At 34.4% G+C, this 20,452-nt stretch overlaps 2 protein-coding genes across 2 annotated transcripts; both read left to right on the top strand.

Moving 5' to 3' along the window:
- Positions 1-3,768: 3,768 nt before the first annotated feature.
- On the top strand, positions 3,769-9,635 carry LOC106663588 (lysozyme c-1). The gene is made up of 5 exons (XM_014388504.2): positions 3,769-3,875; positions 3,940-4,070; positions 7,506-7,606; positions 9,198-9,261; positions 9,380-9,635. Coding segments are annotated over exons 1-5 (453 nt in total). The 5' UTR covers positions 3,769-3,873; the 3' UTR covers positions 9,535-9,635.
- A 5,936-nt stretch (positions 9,636-15,571) lies between these two features.
- LOC106663584 (lysozyme) lies at positions 15,572-18,694 on the top strand. Its single transcript, XM_014388499.2, has 5 exons — positions 15,572-15,678; positions 15,746-15,882; positions 16,006-16,100; positions 18,208-18,271; positions 18,457-18,694. Coding segments are annotated over exons 1-5 (432 nt in total). The 5' UTR covers positions 15,572-15,676; the 3' UTR covers positions 18,591-18,694.
- Positions 18,695-20,452: the final 1,758 nt, after the last annotated feature.

The raw sequence follows: 20,452 nt of genomic DNA, 5'->3' as shown, positions 1-20,452 counted from the left end.
TATATTGGCTGGCTAGACAGTGTAAGGCAGCCGGGAAGCTGAAATATGTATGGTTTTCAATGGACAAATCCGATGGCGAAAAGGAGACTCTGCGACGGTACCCGATGCTACCCAACGCAAATCCAAACTCCAATTTTCCACAAGATTGTATTACTTCCGTGCACATCTGCCCGATGCTACGCAACGCCTCGGCCCAGGCGCAACGTCTAAAATGTAGCCAGCCTCGGCGTCTTCCGTCATGACTGAAATATCCAGAACTTCAGGTCTCGCCACCCCATTTAAAGTCTCTAATAGGTAAAGGCATTGTCATTGCGTAACCATAAAGGTTTACACAATAGTTAGATAATTAATAAAAAAAATTATTAAACTGAACGGTTGCTTTGTAAGGACCTACTGACCACCTATGTTAAAAACACCAGTGGATAACGCAGGGATCGAACCCGCGACCGTCAACGAAAGAGTGGTACCACTTCTCTCACATCAACGACCCCACGATATTATTTTAATGCGATAACAAGGTAACTTCTACGAGTTGAAAAATCCATCCAAGCAAGAAGTCGGTTTTCGACCCCCCCTAATCCCCTACAGGTTAAAATTATGGAATTTATTTTATTTAACAGTACGTTAGCTGTTCTTTAATGTAAAATAAATACCATTTATTAAAGTTATTAGTGACAATTTTTAAAAAAATTGAAAAAGTCAATCTGAGTTGGCGATATGCACATGTACATGGGTTTGTGTATAGAGGGAGCGACGAGCGCATGTGTAAGAGGAGTAGGGGTTGGTTGGTAAAGGAGGGGGGTGTGACGAAATAAACTTGTATGATCAATAAACACCAATACCAGGTGGTACCACTATGACAGTACCAGGTAATACTGTCATAGCACATATAGAATACATCGGACCTTATTCACTGGATGATGAATATCCGAGAAAATTTTTTCTCACCAGCAGGATCGTCGAAGCCCTCACAGACGTCATGATGGAAGAATACGAGCAATCACACCGAAAGATTAATATAATATACAATGGGTTTGAAAATAAAAGATATAATATAGATTTTGTTAGGTAAATGTTAATTTTGTTATGTTGTAATTGATTAAATATGTTTTATTTATTTCTAAGTGCCTATAGACATAGAATGATAAGCAAATTACAAAAATATCCCTCGTATCAAAATGGAATAAAATTATATATCCTAATCATATTTAAAAACAAGTTATAATTAGATAAAGAACAAATCGGAACTGATATAAGGTGTGAAAAAGGCTCCACCCCGTCACTCTCTGCTACGACCTGTTTGAACATGCAGGCGATAACATACGTAGTAGTACAAGAGACTTGCACGGGCATGCTCACCAGTACACGAGCAGGTTCACCAGGACCGCGCATGCGCGTACATGCAAAACAATATATAAACACGCTTAAGCATGTTCGTGACGTCAGCGGTGTGGAAGAGCGCATGTAACGAACATGTTTGTACATGTCTTAGTGTTAAGGGCGTACAGGTGTTTAATCCCTATTTACGCTGTATTTCCCACTCGCCATTCTACCATCAACGTTCGAAGAGTACACCAGCATTAATCCGGGTAGCTCCGCGTTCCTTCTGTGCTCCTGCTCAAAACGTTCCTTTGTTCGAGAATCTAGTAGTCTAAGTCCGAGAGTGCATAAAATGAACCCTGCCGGGTCTTCCAAGATCGTTTATTACAGCTGAATACGCACGGAAGCTTGCGCTTCCCATGCAGCCTAAACATCAACGAATGGTAGGATTGGGGAATCAAGAAATCTCTGGAGGAGAAAAAATGATCAATTGTCTTTTACTACCAAATCGTACCGGTTCTCCCGACCATGTACGATACCTCGGACTCTACCTGGACAAACGACTGAAGTGGAACTCCCATACACGACTTAAGCGCATAACATACAGTTTTTCATGCTTAAACAACTACTCGACAGGCGATCAAAACTCTCACTAACAAACAAACGAAAACATTACATTGCCCTCCTGGCCCCCATTTGGACATACGGACTTAAACTTTACGGAACTGCAAAGCGTTCCAAACTCAATCGAATCCAATCCCTTTAATCTAAAATCCTCACAACTGTAGTCAAAGCCCCTTTCTATGTATCAAATCACACCATCCATAACGACCTAAATCTCCCTTTTGTTACCGAGCTAGCACAATCCCGCTATAAAACGTTCCATTCCAAACTACCCCATCATCCGAAGCCTTTTGTCAAAAACCTATCATCCACCACTTTACCTAATAATCCCTTCCAGAAGACTGAAGCGTTGGTGGCCCCGCGACAACCTTAATAGTTGACATCAGTCCCCTACGACGGAGTACATCTCGCTAATCGTATTGATTAACGGCTACCATCACTGGATGGTAACTGTTCAAGCTTTCATGCTACCGTTAATATGTTTATATATAAATATTATCTGTTTTACTTGTTGCGTCGAAGAATGCAGTTGTAAAAAACAAATAAAATGCTTTAAAAAAAGTCTTGTAAGTACACATTTGAAGTTAGAGATCTTCCACGCACAAAAACCAATTCGATGCGGGCGTCCAAGGAAATGTCACCCCAGAACATAATGACCACCGTGGCATGCCACCTGAACAAAGCATAGAGCTTACCTTTTTCTTAAAGGTAAGTACACAATGGGATTCTTTGAATCGACTCTTTGAATCTTCGGAGAGTCTCGGCTGCGTCTAGCCTGAGTCCGAGCTGCCCCGATTCATTGTTGCGATGAATCTTGTGTGTTGCGGGCTAGCATTTTCGGACTCTTGAATCCCATCCGATGTGGGATTCTTTGACTCAATGTTGCGCAACATTGCCAGTACTGAGTGAATCGGAACAAGTGCTCTTGCTTCATTTGTTTAGTTGACGTTGTAGTAAGTGTTTTCTTGAAGATTTTGACAGTGTCTTGTATAAAGGTATCTTGTGGAGTACCGAGTTGTCTTTAGAGTTTATTGAAGAAATACAGTGTTTGTGGGATGTATGATTCATGGAATACAGAAATCGGGAATTGAAAAGCCAAACATTGAACGGTTTAGCCCAAAAATTCATTGTTTCTGTCGCCGAAATTGAAAAAAAATTCAAACTAAAAGGATAGTTTTTTAATGCACTTCCGATTGGATGCACTACATGCAATGCAAAAAATAGCAAGGGAAATTCCCGAGAGAGCTAGTTCCTCCGTCATTTTCACAGGCACTGATGAATGTGAACTGAATCTTGGTCCGGACACGGTTCTTTGTCGTGGAGCAGAGTCGGGGCTGCATCGCAACAATGAATATACGCAGCCCCGACTCTGCCCCGCAACATGAATCGAGTCAAAGAATCCCAGAGCGTACTTGACTTAAGAGCCTCTTGAAGATTTGAGGCCAACTATCACCTCACCTGTAAAGAAAGCTCAACCCCAATCTTCAATGTCCAATTGACTGTTCCCGTGCGAATTAAAACCTGGATATTTCTCTGCGCTGTAGAAAGAAAAGGACCACGACCCGCGTGCCGGGCCTCATGGCTATTTTCGTACAAATTATACAAAAATTATTTGATTTTCCTAAATCGGCAAATTTACTGGATAAATATGAGCCTCTCCCCTTGTAATTTCACTACCTATTAATTAAGAAAAATTCAAAAACATTACTGTAGACAAGGAAACGTGTTCTGATGGCAGGAGGGGGCAGGTCGTGGCGCCGTGTATGGCGCCAAATTAGCTGTATTTTTCTTTAGGAAACTTTTTCAGCTGTTCAATGGCGACAGTTCTTGTCAATATTGGATGTTTTCTGTCGTTCAATTGACTAAATAAAAGTGTTCTAGTAAATCCGTGAAATTCCCTGTATTTCATTCAGACGATACGTGTCTACAATGTAAATAAGAAAACTTTCAAAATGAATGTTTTTTTAAACCTAACAAATAATTAATTTTTTTCAGGAAATTACCTTGCGCTTTTCTCTTGGCTGTTGCCACCCTTGCCATTTCCACACTGGCAAAGACGTACACGGAATGTGAACTTGTCGATCAGCTGCTCAACTACGGTTTCAATAAAACAGATTTGGCCAACTGTGAGTTTTAAATAACCTTATCATTATCCGTTACATTTCTAACAATTCAAGTCATATTCGTTGAATTCTTCTAAGCTTCTCAGTTAGTAGTAAATATAATAAAATAAAATGTCTTATGCACATATTGTATAAAAAGAACATGGAATTTTAGATTTTTTAAGTTAACTTATAAATAATTTGATCAATATAAGAAATTAAGCATATACATAATAACTTAATGCTTTATCAGCTCTCGTCTCATTCTTTAGATTAAATTGTCTAGCTTATGAAAAAATACACTTTTCAGAAGTCGAGGTAAAATCCAAAACCATGAGCGCTTTTAAAGCAAAATGAAAGAAATATTTATTCAAAAAGGTTTAAATTAATTTAGTTTCTTCTGTGTTGATGATGCGTAATTATAATTAGAACTCAAGACAAGACGGTGAATCACAGGAGATTATCCATCAAGATATCTGCTGGTATAAACAGGGCAATTTTCTTTTTTTATTGTTACGAAGTGTAATATTTGTCGATGAACGTAAACTAGGCAAAAAAAGGACAATTGTAAAACCTTTGAGAATGTACAAACATGGTTTTAAAAGAAAAACAATTCCTTAAAAGTACCAGGGCGGTCTTATTGTTACGCCATACCCGGTTCGATGATCAGGTTGGTCTTTATTTGATTACCTGTCCTTAAAGTTAAACAAAAATTGAAAAGGAAATTAATAAATTATATTGAGAGAGATTGCCCAAGTTGGTTTTGGCCAAACTCAGTTCAATTCTAAGCTCTTTATTTTTTCTAGCCTTTCGATGTAAATGAGAAAAAAAAGGTCCACCTAAATTTGAATCGCATGTCAAATTTAATTAAATTCTCCTTTTCTGTTTAAAATTGTTCTGATAGTTATTCAGATATCGTGAGATGCGGTCGGGTGTGATGTAGGTTTCAGAAAAACATTTTCTTTATCGTGCCAACGTTTCGATCTTTTATTGAGATATNATCTCAATAAAAGATCGAAACGTTGGCACGATAAAGAAAATGTTTTTCTGAAACCTACATCACACCCGACCGCATCTCACGATATCTGAATAACTATCGATTAACGGTCACTAATCTCTACACATTGTTCTAATAATTTATTCAAAAAATCAAAACTTTTCAACCATTTATTACAACATTCCCTTATTAACGTATCACTTTTTCACACTATAAATAACATTTAGATAATGAACAGTAGGCCACTGCCACAGGTTTAAAATAATAATCTTTAAATAGCAAAAGATGAACGATAAAAACTATAAATAAATCTGCTTTAAATGAAAATTATAAATCAAGAATTGAATTTAAAAAAATAAAATGAAATAAAGAAAACACCAGATACAACAGTATGATGAAAAAATGGCTTAAAATTTAAGATAATTATATAATGAATTGTAATCTAGATATACAGTAGTTTCCTTCCTCTTTTTTATGCTTAAAATTGTTCTAATAATTTATAAAATAATCAAAACTTTTCTACTGTTTATTACGACATTTCCTTATTAACGATTCTCGTTTTTTTTCAACTATAAATAACATTTAGATAATGTACAATAGGCCAGTGCCATAGGTTTAAAATAATTTTCATTAAATAATGAAAGATGGACGGTAAAAGCTATAAATAAATCTACTTTAAATTAAAATTTTAAATTAAGAATTGAATTTAATAAAACTAAGATAAATTAAAAACCAAAAAGAACAGTACGATGAAAAAATGGCTTAAAATTTAGTAGAATTAGAGTTAGAAAAGTTTAGAGTCGTTTCCTTTTATTTATTTTTGATTTTTAATTTTTTTAAACGATATTTCAACTATGATTTTTTTTCTTTGAGGATATTTCAACTATGATTTTTTTTTCTTTGAGGATATTTCAACTATGATTTTTTTTTCTTTGAGGATATTTTAACTGATTTTTTTTCTTGGAGGATATTTCAACTATGATTTTTTTAGGATATTTCAACTAAGATTTTTTTAAAAGATATTTCAACTATGATTTTTTTTAGGATGTTTAAAGTAAGATGTTTTTTTAGGATATTTCAACTGATTTTGTGTGTGTGTGTGTGTGTCCTTTGAGTTTCGAATTATCAAATTGACTGTATATATGAATTGACTTGAAGGTTCACATCATTGTCATTGATCCCACTATTTTCTCCAGTATAGATCAGTGGCTGAAGTCATGATCTCTGAGGAAGCGTGGAGTTTCTCCATCACCTACATAGCCAGGGAAGTGCAAAATTGTAAACTGATGTGGCGGAAGGGCAACCTTCCGATGAGGACATTACTGACATGATGATGACAAGCCAAGTACATACGTGTTATCAGAAGAAGTTGTTCCGTACAACCAACTAATTGGCGATGGGTTCATTTTTATGCATGACAATCACACAGCTATTGGTGACTACTTGGAACTGGCTTCAATTCAATGCTCAGACTGGCCAGCATGTAGCCTCAACTTAAACCCAATCGAACACCTGAACTAGTAGTTAAAGAGGGTAAACCGTCACCCAGTGATGCGAGAGGATTCAAAGGAATTGATAATGGTGCTGTTGGACGAATATGAAAATATTTCACAAACTATATTCCAAACATAGAATCAATGCAATGTCGAACGCCAGCAGTGATCAACACAAGAGGAGTACTGAATTGAATATTTTCTTCATTGTTTCTAGAGCAACATTTTTGATAAAATTGTTTTACTAAGCATAATTTTTTAATTATTTTTTTATGTAGCTGTATCTTATTTTTTTCTTTAAAAATATCCAGAAAAAAACACATAATGATTGTAAGTATTTAATAAAAAGAACGAGGGTGGCCATGTTTTTTTGCCTCTCAGTGTCAAAGGGAAATCTAATAATCAAATAATGTAGTCAAATTTGTAAAATGTTAAAATAGAAAGAATATTTGAGCTTTTATTTTTTAAATTTCCTCCCTACTAAATTTAAAAAATAAGTGTACACAATTTAAAAACTCTGTGTACAATATGCATGATTTGCCATACGTGTGATATCTTGAGTTTTTTTATTCATTGCAATCTCCATAATTTTATCTTGTTTTTCGACGATTGTTAATAATTGTACAGAATAAAATTTCTTTTATGTTATATTGAAAATTAAATGGATTTTTATTGATGTAAATGTTTAATTTTTCAATGCAACAAGATCTTTAATTCTATTATAAATAGTTTTGTTTAATACTACAACTTCTCTTGGATTAAATTTTATTTTTCCCTTCATTTAAATATTTTCCTCTCTCTGTTTTTTCCTTTTGCTTTGGATTTTGACGTTTCTACTCATCTAACTACAACAGTTAAAATTATTATGTAATACTAGCAATTGACAAAAAATGGGCAATGATGGTTACAATTCAACAATTGATTTTAAACTTACTAACTACTTAACTATTTTCTTTATTTTATTTTTAGGGGTTTGTCTTATAAAACATGGCAGTAATTTTTCAACAGAAGCAAAGAATACCGAGACAGATTCAGATGGAAAAACTTACACAGCACATGGGCTTTTCCAGGTAATATTGTCAAAATTTTATAATATGTAATGTATTTATAATTTATTAGCATCGAGCTTTCACTCAATATATAGTGCTGTAAAATAGGCATATGCATTTCCCACATTATTCTGTATATAGCCACCACCAATTAGATTAAAAAATGCCCCCAACCATTCTATACGCGGTGAATGAAAATATAGTAAAACCTAAAATGAAAGGAACATGAGAGCGTTCACTGTTCCAAGACAAAAAGTGAAACCTTGCAAAATGAATCCCAAATATTTCAAATAGTATGTCTTGCAGAAAAAAGATCACAGCACCCACTGCTGCCACTTGCCAATGGCTGAACTAGACTTTTATCTATGCCTGTTGTACTAAGTAAGTAATACAAGAGTGAAACTGGGGAGTCAAAAGTAATGGAGGAGATAGCACTTGTGCCAACTCAATGCCTTGAGTCTACTGTCCTGTCCATGGTGGATAAGTACCAGAAACTTTCCACAACTTACAGGCCGATATTTCTGACAACCTGCTTGAACAAATCTCCTGTAATCAGAGCTAAAAGTTTCTTTGAACTGTTATCATGAGAGAAAAGAGGTTTACTGCCTTTATTAATGTTCCAGTAGGCATCATACAATCATTGACCATGATTGTCTCCTTGAGAATGATATCCATATGTTTCCTCTGGCCATATTCTCTGACCTCAGAAATGAGTATACATTGTGGAGAAAAGCGATGTTACAATAAACATAAATGTTTGGGTGTCGGTATGAGAGCAATTTAGCTAGTCTCCTTGAAGCATTCCTGCGTCAGGTTGGGGTAGACTGCTGGTTCAAGGGAACTGACACTTCCAGGGTTCAGCTATGTTACGCTGACTCTGTCCCACGTCTTATCAGTCGGGTTCAGAAATCAAAGAGGTAATGCAGCTGAGTTATTTTCTCTATGTCTAAAATGTTGTAAGTCCAATTTTGCTCACAAGCCTCCACATCTCTGCATGAGGGTACCACAATAAATTAGAAAGATAATTAGTTAATGTGTTTTTATTTAAACTAAATACATATATTTTTTTAATTTTGTACATATCAACATGTATAAAATGAACATGTAGTCCGTCTGCTGGGTTACAGGTTTAACATTTTTTTGTTGGTTTCTTGATTCTTATACAATTTGATGAAAGAGAAAAATGTCTTAATATAATAAAGGCAAGGTATCCATACATTCTTACATAGTTATGCACAAAAGGTGAGTTTTGAGAGTGCCAAAAGATTCCTGAGATATAAGGAAATAAAGCCAGATCTAAGGTCTTCCATACAAGGATCGATTGTGGTCGATGAAACTTGAACGCGATGTGACTACAATGAAACCTCGGCTTGACCAAAATGTGAGATCATCTTGGTTAAAAATGATTTTAATTGTTTCTGTCTGAGAGTGGAAAAAAGTGGCCAGTACATCAGACACTTTTAAATAGTATCACAGAGAGCCGACAACACTGTACCATGTGATTCTCAATTTTCCAAATTTCCACTATAATAGCATTTATCCTGCAAATTTTTTTATTAACGCATTCCCCTTCAATGTGTATACATTTCAGTATTAATTGTTTGTTTTTCAGATTAGTGACGAAAAATGGTGTGAAAATGATAAACCAGGTGGGACTTGTAAAGTCAAATGCGAAGGTACGTAATTTTAAACTTACTTTGTGATTTATATATATATAAGGAACATAGTAATCATGAAGTATTCTGAGATTTTTCATATGTCATACACTGTTTTTTCTTTTTTTTTTTTAAATAGATTTGAGGAAAGCAATGTCTGGAACCGTGGAGTGTGCCCATGAAATTCATGATGAGCATGATGGTTTTGGAAATTGGAAAGTCTGGAAGGAAAATTGCAATGGCACTAGTTTAACTGAACCTAATTGCCCTGAGGAAATAGCGAAATATAGTTGAATAAGCATGTTCTTTAGCGTTTTATTCTGTTTTTTGATTATTGGTTTTTGTGGCAAGGTTTTTGTGAAATATATATATATGTCAGTTATCTTTACCCCATATATTGGGTTGTTGAATAATGTTCATTTTTCCTTGACCAAATGGTAATTTTATGCAGCCAGCAGTGAAACTGAAAGTGTCTATTGATATATTAAAGTTTTTGTAAGTAGTACTTGAACTACATAAGAGTAAGCATCTATTAAAAATTTAAAAAATCCTTTTCTTCATTTCTATTTTCATTTTTTTTATAGATTTTTTAGGAAGGCAATAAATTCCACCCAATTGATTTTTTTTATTTTCTCAGTAAAAGAAAATTTTATCCTTAATTAATATTTACTTAACATACAAATTAATATTTGTTTATACTATGTTTTAAATTGGGAATATCAATTAGAGGTAAACACACTTGATCCTTAATTCAAAACAAGGATAAAGGATTTTTCGGTGTTTACTGTTCACAGAATTTAAAATGTTTATTCAGTCCCATTTCAATTTTGAAGCAATAATCTGTTCAGTTTTCATCTTTGTTGTGTTAATTTCAATTTTTAAATTAAGCCACTTAGTGCTGAGTATATTGCGCATAGTATATTATTAATGATGGACTTTCCATCAGGTATGTGGCTATTGCCATCAGAGTTCCCTATGAAACTCTACAAGACACAGTTAACGTTTACGAGAAACTGGGGTCCACCTTAGTTCAGGACGCCCTAGAGTAAAAGAACCACAGGATGACTGTTTTTTGGACTTTGAGAATTTTGCAAAACCAGCACCTTACTGTTGTTCAAGCAATTCATCAGTCCCAGAAAGTTCGAGGTGCCCAAATTTTTTGCCTGCCAGTGTATACATGAATTCCTGAGGCTGTTAATAAATGTGTTTTTTCTGGTTTTGCTTGCATAGCTGATTCAACAATCAATCATTTGTATTCGCTGTAATTGTTCTTACAAAATCGTCTTAAATATTATACAAATTGACATAACCCTCCAGCCCATTGCCGCCTGTGACACTTGTTTATACTGTCCCAAATAAATAAATGAACTCATCACAATTTCCATTTACTGTTTACTGTGTTCATCGAAGCTTTCTACATCTACCTCAATCGGTAATAAATCATTTTAATTTTGGCTGTAATATCATTCATCATCTCTTTGAGTTTAAATATTCTCAACTATACATCGGATAAAAAACAAGATTTTAAAATTTTTATTTAATAAAAATTCAATTCAATATATATATATTGGGGACCGCGGTAGCCGAGTGGTTAGCATGAGAGACTCTCACGCCGCGGACGTGGGTTCGATTCCCACCGTTGCCCCTGGCCCTTTTTTCCCAATAACCCCCCAAATTTGAACACACATATACGAATTTGTCACATGGCTAATATGCATAGTTCATAACGCCAAAAAAANCAGATAAAAAAGTAATATATATTGTATTTTTTTATATGGGCTACATTTTGCATGTTTTGGCATAAATTCTGGTAATCTTTTCAAAAATGGATTGACCTACCATCTAAAGTTAACCAGAACAAAATACAATATTTCATTCTCCACATCAGCTTGAATTGTCATTCAGGAAATTTGTAGAATATGTTACCAAACACTAAGTGATTTTCCATAAATTTGTGAGTGCCCCAGCCAGAATGCGAAAAGTGAAACTTTTTGAATCTCAAATCTTGAAAGTGGAAATTTTCTTTAAACTACTTTGTTTTGAATATATTAGATTCTTTTATAAGTATATTTTACTTACAAAAATCATTATACATATAGTCAATAAAATAGCAATCATATTGATGGAAGGTGTACTTCCCAAACATACTCCCTCGGCCACCTACTGAACTTTCCACGCTTTGCAAAGATTCTCCAGATTTTCACATAAATAAGCAATTTATAACTTATAAGCCATGGGGGCTACGTTACCACATTTTTGTAGAGCTGTAGTTGTGATTCAATACTTTTATAATACCAATGAAAAAAAAGTCAATAAAATATGATTTTTGTATACATTTTTTTGAAATATTTTTTTATATATCTATATATTTTATATTTGGATAAATTTATACTAAGCTTACAAAATCAGTCCAAATAGATATAGAGAGATGATCAAGGATAATGTTTGGGTCCGGCCCAAGTAGGAAAATACATAATTTAATGAGAAGTCTGTTGAACAACTTCTCCTCAGCTAACTCCCCTTGTTTTATATAAATCTCTTAATCTCTCAATAAATATGCATTATTATTGTTCCTCTAATTTTTAATCCTCTTTGCTGTTCCTCAATTGTAATAAATTACAAACATATATGAGCTCCATAAAATAGTACAGCTGCTTAAAATTAAGAGAGTTCGCGACAATAAAAATAAAGTCATGAGAATATTCTTGGATATCTCAGACTTTTGATTCTGTAGACCATGCACTTTTACTTGAAAAACTTCCATATTCATATCAAAGTATCAGTTTATAATTTCATTAAACCATACATGTTAAATAGGAATTAAAATTCGAAAATAAGCCAAACTTTTACCTATCTCACTTGTAGTAATTGTGGTGTTCCACGGAGAAGTGTTTTAGGGCCTGTACTATTTTTAATTTACATTAACGACTTTCTTTAAAACAACTTTCTGGTAAAAGATTCACAGATTTTACAGCTATTGTTTTTTCCTCGCAAGAATTATGATGTTATACTAAGAAACATTAATGATGAAATAATAGTAGTTAAAAAATGATTAGATAGTAATGTCTTACTTTTAAATACATTTAAAACTAAAATCAACAAATCAAAATGATTTAAATGAAAATAGAGTATAACATTCATGTGTTAAAACATTCCTCAATTATAAGCTTTCTAATGAAGTTAAACATTGGAGAGTAATTTTTAATAATAAATTAAAAATTTAGGTTTCTTATTTATGCTTTGATGAAAAGTTTAGAAAATTATTTTATAAATTGAAAATTTTAAGTAACAGTCTTTATCCAGATATATTGCGATCTGTTTGCTTTGTAGTACTTTTCAAAACTTGCATTATTTTTGCACAGCCCAATATTATTTAACGTACATATTTAAAGTAGGAGGTAAATCAAAATCTATTGCATTATTTATGCATTTTTTCCAAGTTTAATTTTACATTTTTTATATCAAATTTCTCAAGCCAATCTAGTTCCCGCCCTTTTTGCAAACTGTGTAACTCTGTTGTATTTATATTGAAATTAAAATTGAGTTTTGTTTCGTTTAGATGAAGGAACCAAAACTAGAATTCATACAAGACATTGGGTAATATGCCAGCGTCTTTCAAGCGGAAACTGTGGCTATTGAACACTGGGCCAGGAAGATAAAAAGGCAGGGGATTGTCAATAGAAGAATAGTTTCTTGGACAGCCAGGTGGCACTTCTTCAGTCAAGTGCGGCATCGACGGTAAATCGAGAGTCGTTTGGGACTGCGTTACAACCCTGTCAGACATTGGATAAAATAACAAAATTACCCTTATCTGGGTGCCGAGTACACAGGGCAAAGGGGCATCGAAAGGCCGATAAATTGGCCAAGGAAAGTTCCATTGCCCCTGAACCCTTTTGTGGCAAACCAGACTGCCAGAAACACGAATCCATTTCGACAATAAGCTCTGCACTCAATGGGAATGTAGCCCAGGACAGAGATATGCGAAAAATGTATCAAAGAACCATTGCAGAAACTAACAGCAGAACTACTAAATCTAGGGTGTGCTAGGACTAGAATAATAATTGGACTGCTGGCTTCACACTGCAGACTCTGGAGGCATATGTATAGACTCGGAGAAGCCGAAACAAGCCTGTGCAGATATTGCCAAGAAGAAGATGAAACACCAGAAGATGTCCTCTGTTGGTGCGATGGCTGAGATTCCTAATCCTGGGAGAGGAAAAGCCAGGACCTAAAGGATACTCACGAAAGCCCTTGAAGAAGCTTTGAGATCTGGTAAAACGCCTTATAGACTGTTACTTGTCGCAGTTCGCAGGTAGTAAAGCTCCTATCTAATCTTCGTTTAAATGGTCTTTAAATTCAGAAAATCGGTTTGATTTAGGGAAAGTTATCATTAACCCTCCTTTCAATTTCTCTGCCACTTCGTCCTACATATTTATATCTCAATCGTTACAATCAAGTTGGTAAAACCAAGCTTTTTGGCAAGTTGTCAAATTTGTCTTTAGGTTTTGAGAGAATGTTTCTATTTGAGCTACTTAATCTAAAACCGAGAGAATAGGAATTTCAACCGTTTAAGAATTTCCCTACTTTTTCTGATAGTTAATCAATATATGGCAAGCAACATAAACCTAATGATTCAATTTTGGTGGTCCAATTGTTGCTTCTTTTAAAGTTAATTCTTTTGTTCTTAATTAATCAGAAAATTAAAATTATTTTCTTATAGTGCTTATTAAGATAATATTTAGATAATCAGCTTCTCATTAAAACGTCGCGTTGGCGGTAGAACGGCGGTTCCTTCAATTCATATCGAGGGGCGTGCTTGCAATTCCTTTCAACCTGAGGATGCGTTTTAAGCCAGGAACACACTTACCCGATGCAACGCTATGCGACTCTATCCGACACAAATTTAAAGTCCAATTTACGATAAGATTGTATAAACCCCGTGCACGTCTGCCGGATGCTGTGTAACACTACCCTACTCTATGCTATCCGATCCCCACTGTCCAGATTTTCGTCGGGTCGCATCGAGTACAGTTGAAAACAAAAGAACCGGACTCATATTTTTATTCAAACTACATAATTACAACATACTTATTTTAATATAAACCAAATTAACCGAGATCATAAATTGCTTTTTATTTAAAAAAAATTAATTTTAATGGTTTGGTAGAAAATTGATCAAAACACCAGAATACCATTTTTTTATATAATGAATTTAATTAAAAATTTATAACACGGGTTTGCTCTTAAAATTAAGAAACAATTTATTTCATGGTTTTACTCATAAAATTACACCGTTTTCGTCGAGTAGGGTCAGAACAGGACACTCATATTTTTGTAGTTTATTTAAAACTTTGTATATGTAATTTTGTATGTAATAATGCATTTAAGATACTGATTTGTGTTACACGCCGTGTGACTGTACGTAGCATTTGACGTCGCATAGATGTGCACAGCCTACCAAAACGTGACAAGGCGTCGGGTAGGATCGGGTAGCGTCCTAAGTGTGTTTTCTCGGCTTTAAGCTCGAAATCAGGATAGCTATAAATAATAAATTTGTAAATAGAACCTTTTTTACAAAAAAAAAGTGAAGTCTTTTAGGCTATAAAACCGTGTGAGGAGGATAGGCTACATGTCAGTGCATTGGATTAATTTTTTTTTATTATTCCGATCGGTCTACGTACAGAAACACTGATAATGTCGAAATGCCGAAAATAAACTGTGGTATCACAAGTGCAGAGCTTTGCCTGTAAGGCTTTTAGCCAAACACATTTGGTGAAACTTAAAAATTGGAAAGCACAAAATGTGAACTCTATTTTTCGCAGTGGCGATATAGTTTTAATAACAGATGGACCTTCTATACTGACAGAGATCATTAGGAATTATAAAGCGGATGTCCTGGGCTTATCCAAGAAGCCCTTCGCATAGCCAAGGATAAGCTGTTCTTACTAAAGCACGGTCGGCAGTATTCATAGCATGCAGCACAGATTGTTCAAAGGATTTGTTCTAAATACTTCTTCAAGCGCGCTTTTCGGAAAAATAAGGTCAATTTTACGAAAACTCTTCAAACATTTCATTTTATATCTCCCATTCTAGTTTATTTATTTAAGCCAAGTTTATACCATTACGTGTAATTTATTATTTATTTATAAATCGGTGTCAAGTTTTGTGAATAAATGCAAAAAATTTATGTTCAAGATTTTAGGTGTGTGAGAAAACAATCAAATTTTGTTTCTTGCTTAAAGTAATGTTTTTACCTATTTTCCTAAGTCAATTTACGCGATTGTTTCAATTCAAATATGAACTAGATGTAAAATAACATTCCGTTGCCAGGTTTTGTCAATATTGACCTCGTACGTCTTTCACCTGCTTGATATAAAGGCAAATCAAGATGGTAAATTTATAAATCAGTTCTAAACGTCAATCGAAAAGTTATAAAATGTAAGTTTTCGGATTAATATTTTTTTCACACATTTTATTAATTCGTCGTATATTTGATCGTTTTAAGGAAATTTCTCTGTGTTTTCTTGACTGTTGTTGCCACTCTGGCTAGCGCATCGCCAGCCAAATTAAAAAAATACGATAAGTGCGAACTCCGGGAAGAATTGAGGAAACGAAACTTCCCAACATCCGACTTGGACCTTGGTAAGTTATTCATGACTTAAGAGAAGAAAAATGGAATCAAGAAAGCTTAATTGTTTTATATAAACTCCTTTTATCATTAGGAAGTAATGTCTTCTTTGTCATTGATTTATTTTACATTTTTAGCGGTTTGTATTTTTATGGACGGCAGCAAAGGTCTCATTTCAATAAAAAAAGAAGACGATCTAGAAGATAATGTCCAAAGATATGGATTGTTCCAGGTAGACTTTCAAAATATCAAACATATAAGATTTTTTCGTGAAAATTCACATCAATCAGACACACTCGTCCCCAATCTCTCTTTCTCTCTTCTCTCTCTCTCTCTTTCTCTTCTATTTTCTCTCTCTTTTTCTTTTTTTATCTCTCTCTCCCTTTCCATTCTCTCTCTCCTCTCATTCTCACTTCTCTCTCTCCCTCCCCCCTCTCTCTCACTCTCTCTTTCTCTCACCTTCTCTTCTCTCTCTCTCTCTTTCTCTTCTATTTTCTCTCTCTTTTTCTTTTTTTATCTCTCTCTCCCTTTCCATTCTCTCTCTCCTCTCATTCTCACTTCTCTCTCTCCCTCCCCCCTCTCTCTCACTCTCTCTTTCTCTCACCTTCTCTTCTCTATCTTCTTTCCTTCCTTTTCTCTGCTCCCTTTCCATTCTTTCTGTCATCTCCCTTTCCTTCTCTCTCTTTTTCTTCTCTTCTCTCTCTTTTTCTTTGCTCTCTCTCTCTCTCTCTCTTCTCTCTCTCTCTCTCTTTCTCTTCTATTTTCTCTCTCTTTTTCTTTTTTTATCTCTCTCTCCCTTTCCATTCTCTCTCTCCTCTCATTCTCACTTCTCTCTCTCCCTCCCCCCTCTCTCTCACTCTCTCTTTCTCTCACCTTCTCTTCTCTATCTTCTTTCCTTCCTTTTCTCTGCTCCCTTTCCATTCTTTCTGTCATCTCCCTTTCCTTCTCTCTCTTTTTCTTCTCTTCTCTCTCTTTCTCTTTGCTCTCTCTCTCTCTCTTTCTCTCTATTTCTTCCCTCTCTTTCCCCTCTCTCTCTCTCTCTCTCTCTCTCTCTCTCTCTCTCTCTCTCTCTCTCTCTCTCTCTCTCTTTCTGTCTCTCTCTCTTTCTTTGTCTCTTTCTATCTATTTATCTCTTTTGCTCACACTGTTTCTTTTTTAGAGTTCAGTTATTTTTTTTTTTTTAAATTGTCTTCTGTCGAGTCGTGTAAATTTAATTTCCTAGCATAAACAGTGAATGAAATATATACTCAATGTATTTCAATTTTTTGTGATATGGCAGAAATTCTCTAGATGTAATTAACTTAAATATTAACACCCAATTAAGAATAGGCCACACGAATTTGACACACGTACAATTAATTTTGGACAAAGGGCTGCGTTTATGTATTTAGAAAAAGGTTGGTTGATGCGACCCAATTAATTGAAGGGAGCCATTCCTTGGCCACATATAGAGAGGGTGTAGGAATGCCATCCGATATGAGAATTGTGCTTGAGCACGGCAGTGAGTATTTGGTTACTCTGTTCTGATGTTTAGAAGAAAAAGAGCTGTTTTACCGTAATTTAAGATGGTAATTAAACAATGTAGTCTCTAATAGTAAGTTCAAAACATACATTGGCCAGTTGGAGGGGAAGTACATTACAAATTTTCTTTATTAAAAAAAAAAATCTAAATTGTAAATCTGTTATCCCTCCAGAAGACAAAAATTGGATTGTTTGGTAGTACGCTCTTATCAATTAAATGTGAATTACTGCAGGGCACAGTTTGGTCCTATCCTTTTCTTATATACATTAATGATTGAATAAATTTTACGGTAATATCTTTATGCTAATGACACGCGATTATTTATTCAGCAAAATATTTGTCGGACATTTCTAAAACCTCTATTTTAAAAGAAGTTTTGTATATACAATATTTGCTTGATCAAATTCTCTGCTTTTAAATTTCGAAAAACTAATATTACATGCTTTTCATTGAGATACATACCAGAATTATACAAACAAAATCCGTTTTATATTCATGAAAAGTTTTTTAAATTATTTTTGCAAATATCTTCCTTTTGAAACTAAAGGAAAATATTTAGGTGTATTACTGGTTCAACAAATAAGCTTTAATTTTCTAAGTAAAAAGAATAAGAATTTTTTTTGACAAATTTTGACTTTTTAGTAGCATTTTACCTTTATCTACTTTAGACTCAACTGAATTTTAATGCTATTCAGAAACTGAATGTGAATCCGTACTCACTTAAATATTTTTAAATGTTTCCGCTAAGTATCAATAAAATTTAAAAATTATTTCAATATACTTGATTAGTACTAAATTTTCCAACACTTCATTTCAGCTTGGTGACGATGAATGGTGTTCAACTGGTTCAAAAGGAGGGAAATGCAATGCTAATTGCCAAGGTAAAGTTATATTACCCAATTAAAAATTTCAAATTTTATCAATAGTTGGTGAAAAATAAATGATTTTCAAGCATGGTGAACGTATTAATAATTGAAAGCAAACAGCATAATTTTACTCATTTGTGGGTGCTAGCAATAAAGTTAAATAAATTTTAAAAATAAATTGTGATCGATTTGATTTTCAGATTTTTTGAAAGAAGACATCACAGAAGCGGCAACATGCGCCCTGCAGGCCCTCAGAGAGAATGGATTCCCCGAGTGGCCCGGAGAATATGACAGATGCCAAAGCAAACCTCTAACATTTGATGACTGCAATTAGTATTAAATCTCCAGCCGACGTGCTATTACCATATTTCTTTTAAAAAGAAAAAATCGCAATGGAATTTGTAAAAATAGAAAAGCAAATTATATTCAATTTGCAAGTTTGTTTGTCATTATTTACAATTTCATCCTGATTGGCACATAACGCGCCCCTCTTACTTTTATATATTTTTATATATTTCGAAAATTGACAATTTGAGTCCCGTCCATGAGTACAACTGTCGTGAACGTGATCAAAAATTTACAACATTAGGACATATCTTTCGTAATATCAATGTCATCCGCAGACGGCTACGATAACTTCCGAAATTCAAAGTTAAACGCTTAACAACAAAGTTCCCTTGGAACTGTGATGGTAAAAAACAACAGCAACATTACTGGAAAATGTCCCTGCGGCAACGCAGCTGTGTGTGCGTTAACCGACCTGATGCTTTCAGACCGCAACCGCGGGACCGGACGGAAAAAACCGCATGTGTGTACCGAGTCTAAATCAACCAGACACTGACAAAGATAACGCCGACTCATGCATTTATACTCACAACCTGACGGAGATCACCAGATTCACCACTGAAGAAGGCAAGAAGCGTTCGTCATACCTGTTTAACAACACCGATGTACCGTCTATCTTTCTTAACTTAAAATGGTTCTCCCTAGTTTCCATAAACCACTGCACGAGTACAAATTAAGTGTTTCAAAACATGATGAAAATTGTGTGGTTTTTAGTAACCGTTAGTTGCTGATTATTTGGAGATCGTGAGATGTGGTCTGGTGTGACGTAGGTTGCTGCGGTAAGTTGTGAAAACTCGTTCACCCTAATTTCCTTTTATGTGCACATCCATGTTTGAGATAAAGACAAAAATTCAAAGTAGGGATGGAATCAGGTGGGTTAATTGAAGTACAACCAGCAATATTCAGTTCAAAAAAAGCTTAGTTGTTCTTTGCTTTGGTACCGTCTTTTTTCGCTTATATACAAATTAAAGTACGATCTCTGTGGTTTTCAGCTGCCTATTCCTGCCTATCTGATTGATTAGCACAGTTTTAAATAGAGCTCTTTAGCCTAAAATCTCGAAAATACAATAAATTTGGCCACGTTCTGTTTAGTTCAAAGATTGACCCTTAAATGTTACTGTTCTTTTGCTACAATATATAAAATCCGAATCAGATATCACAAATATCGTAACATGAAAGTTTGCTTTCATAAAAAGGTATATTTATAAAGCCGAGTACATACTTACCCGATGCAACGCTATGCGACGCTAATCCGAAGTCCATTTTTCCATAAGATTGTATTACCGCTGTGCACATCTGCCCGATGCCATGCAACGCTACCCTACTCTACGCTATGCGATCCCCACTGTCCAGATTGTCATCGGGTAGTATCGAGTACAGTAGAAAACAAAACAACCGGACACTCATATTTTCATGAAACTCCATGCAATTTTGTCGTTATATTAATTACACCTACTTATTTTAATATAAAACAAATTAACCAAGATCAAAAATTCATTAGTTTTTTAATTAATTTGTATGGTTTGGTAGAAAATTGATCAACACACTGGAATACCATTTTTTGATATAATGAATTTAACTAACAATTTATTACATTGTTTTGCTCATAAAATTACACCATTTTCGTCGAGTAGCTTCAGAACAGGACACTATATTATTTTTGGTTTATTTCAAACTATGTATATGTAATTTTGTCGTTATATTAATTACAACATTTTTATTTTAATGTAAACCAAATTAAACGCGATCCAAAATTCAAAAGTTTTTATTTTAAGTTTATTTTAGGAAAATTAAGTTTAACAAACAATTTATTACATGGTTGTGCTCGAAATAATGCATTTAAGATACTGA

This window comes from Cimex lectularius, unplaced genomic scaffold, assembly GCF_000648675.2.
Source record: "Cimex lectularius strain Harlan isolate CLEC.00 unplaced genomic scaffold, Clec_2.1 scaffold427, whole genome shotgun sequence".
NCBI lineage: Eukaryota > Metazoa > Arthropoda > Insecta > Hemiptera > Cimicidae > Cimex > Cimex lectularius.
This window is presented reverse-complemented; position numbering and strand designations above follow the sequence as displayed.

Excerpts from the sequence above, each read along its gene's own strand:
- LOC106663588 (XM_014388504.2), top strand. Across the intron at positions 4,071-7,505 it reads TAAAACAGATTTGGCCAACT|GGGTTTGTCTTATAAAACAT; the intron begins GTGAGTTTTAAA and ends TTTTATTTTTAG. Across the intron at positions 7,607-9,197 it reads CAGCACATGGGCTTTTCCAG|ATTAGTGACGAAAAATGGTG; the intron begins GTAATATTGTCA and ends TTTGTTTTTCAG.
- LOC106663584 (XM_014388499.2), top strand. Across the intron at positions 15,883-16,005 it reads AACATCCGACTTGGACCTTG|CGGTTTGTATTTTTATGGAC; the intron begins GTAAGTTATTCA and ends TTACATTTTTAG. Across the intron at positions 16,101-18,207 it reads AAAGATATGGATTGTTCCAG|CTTGGTGACGATGAATGGTG; the intron begins GTAGACTTTCAA and ends ACTTCATTTCAG.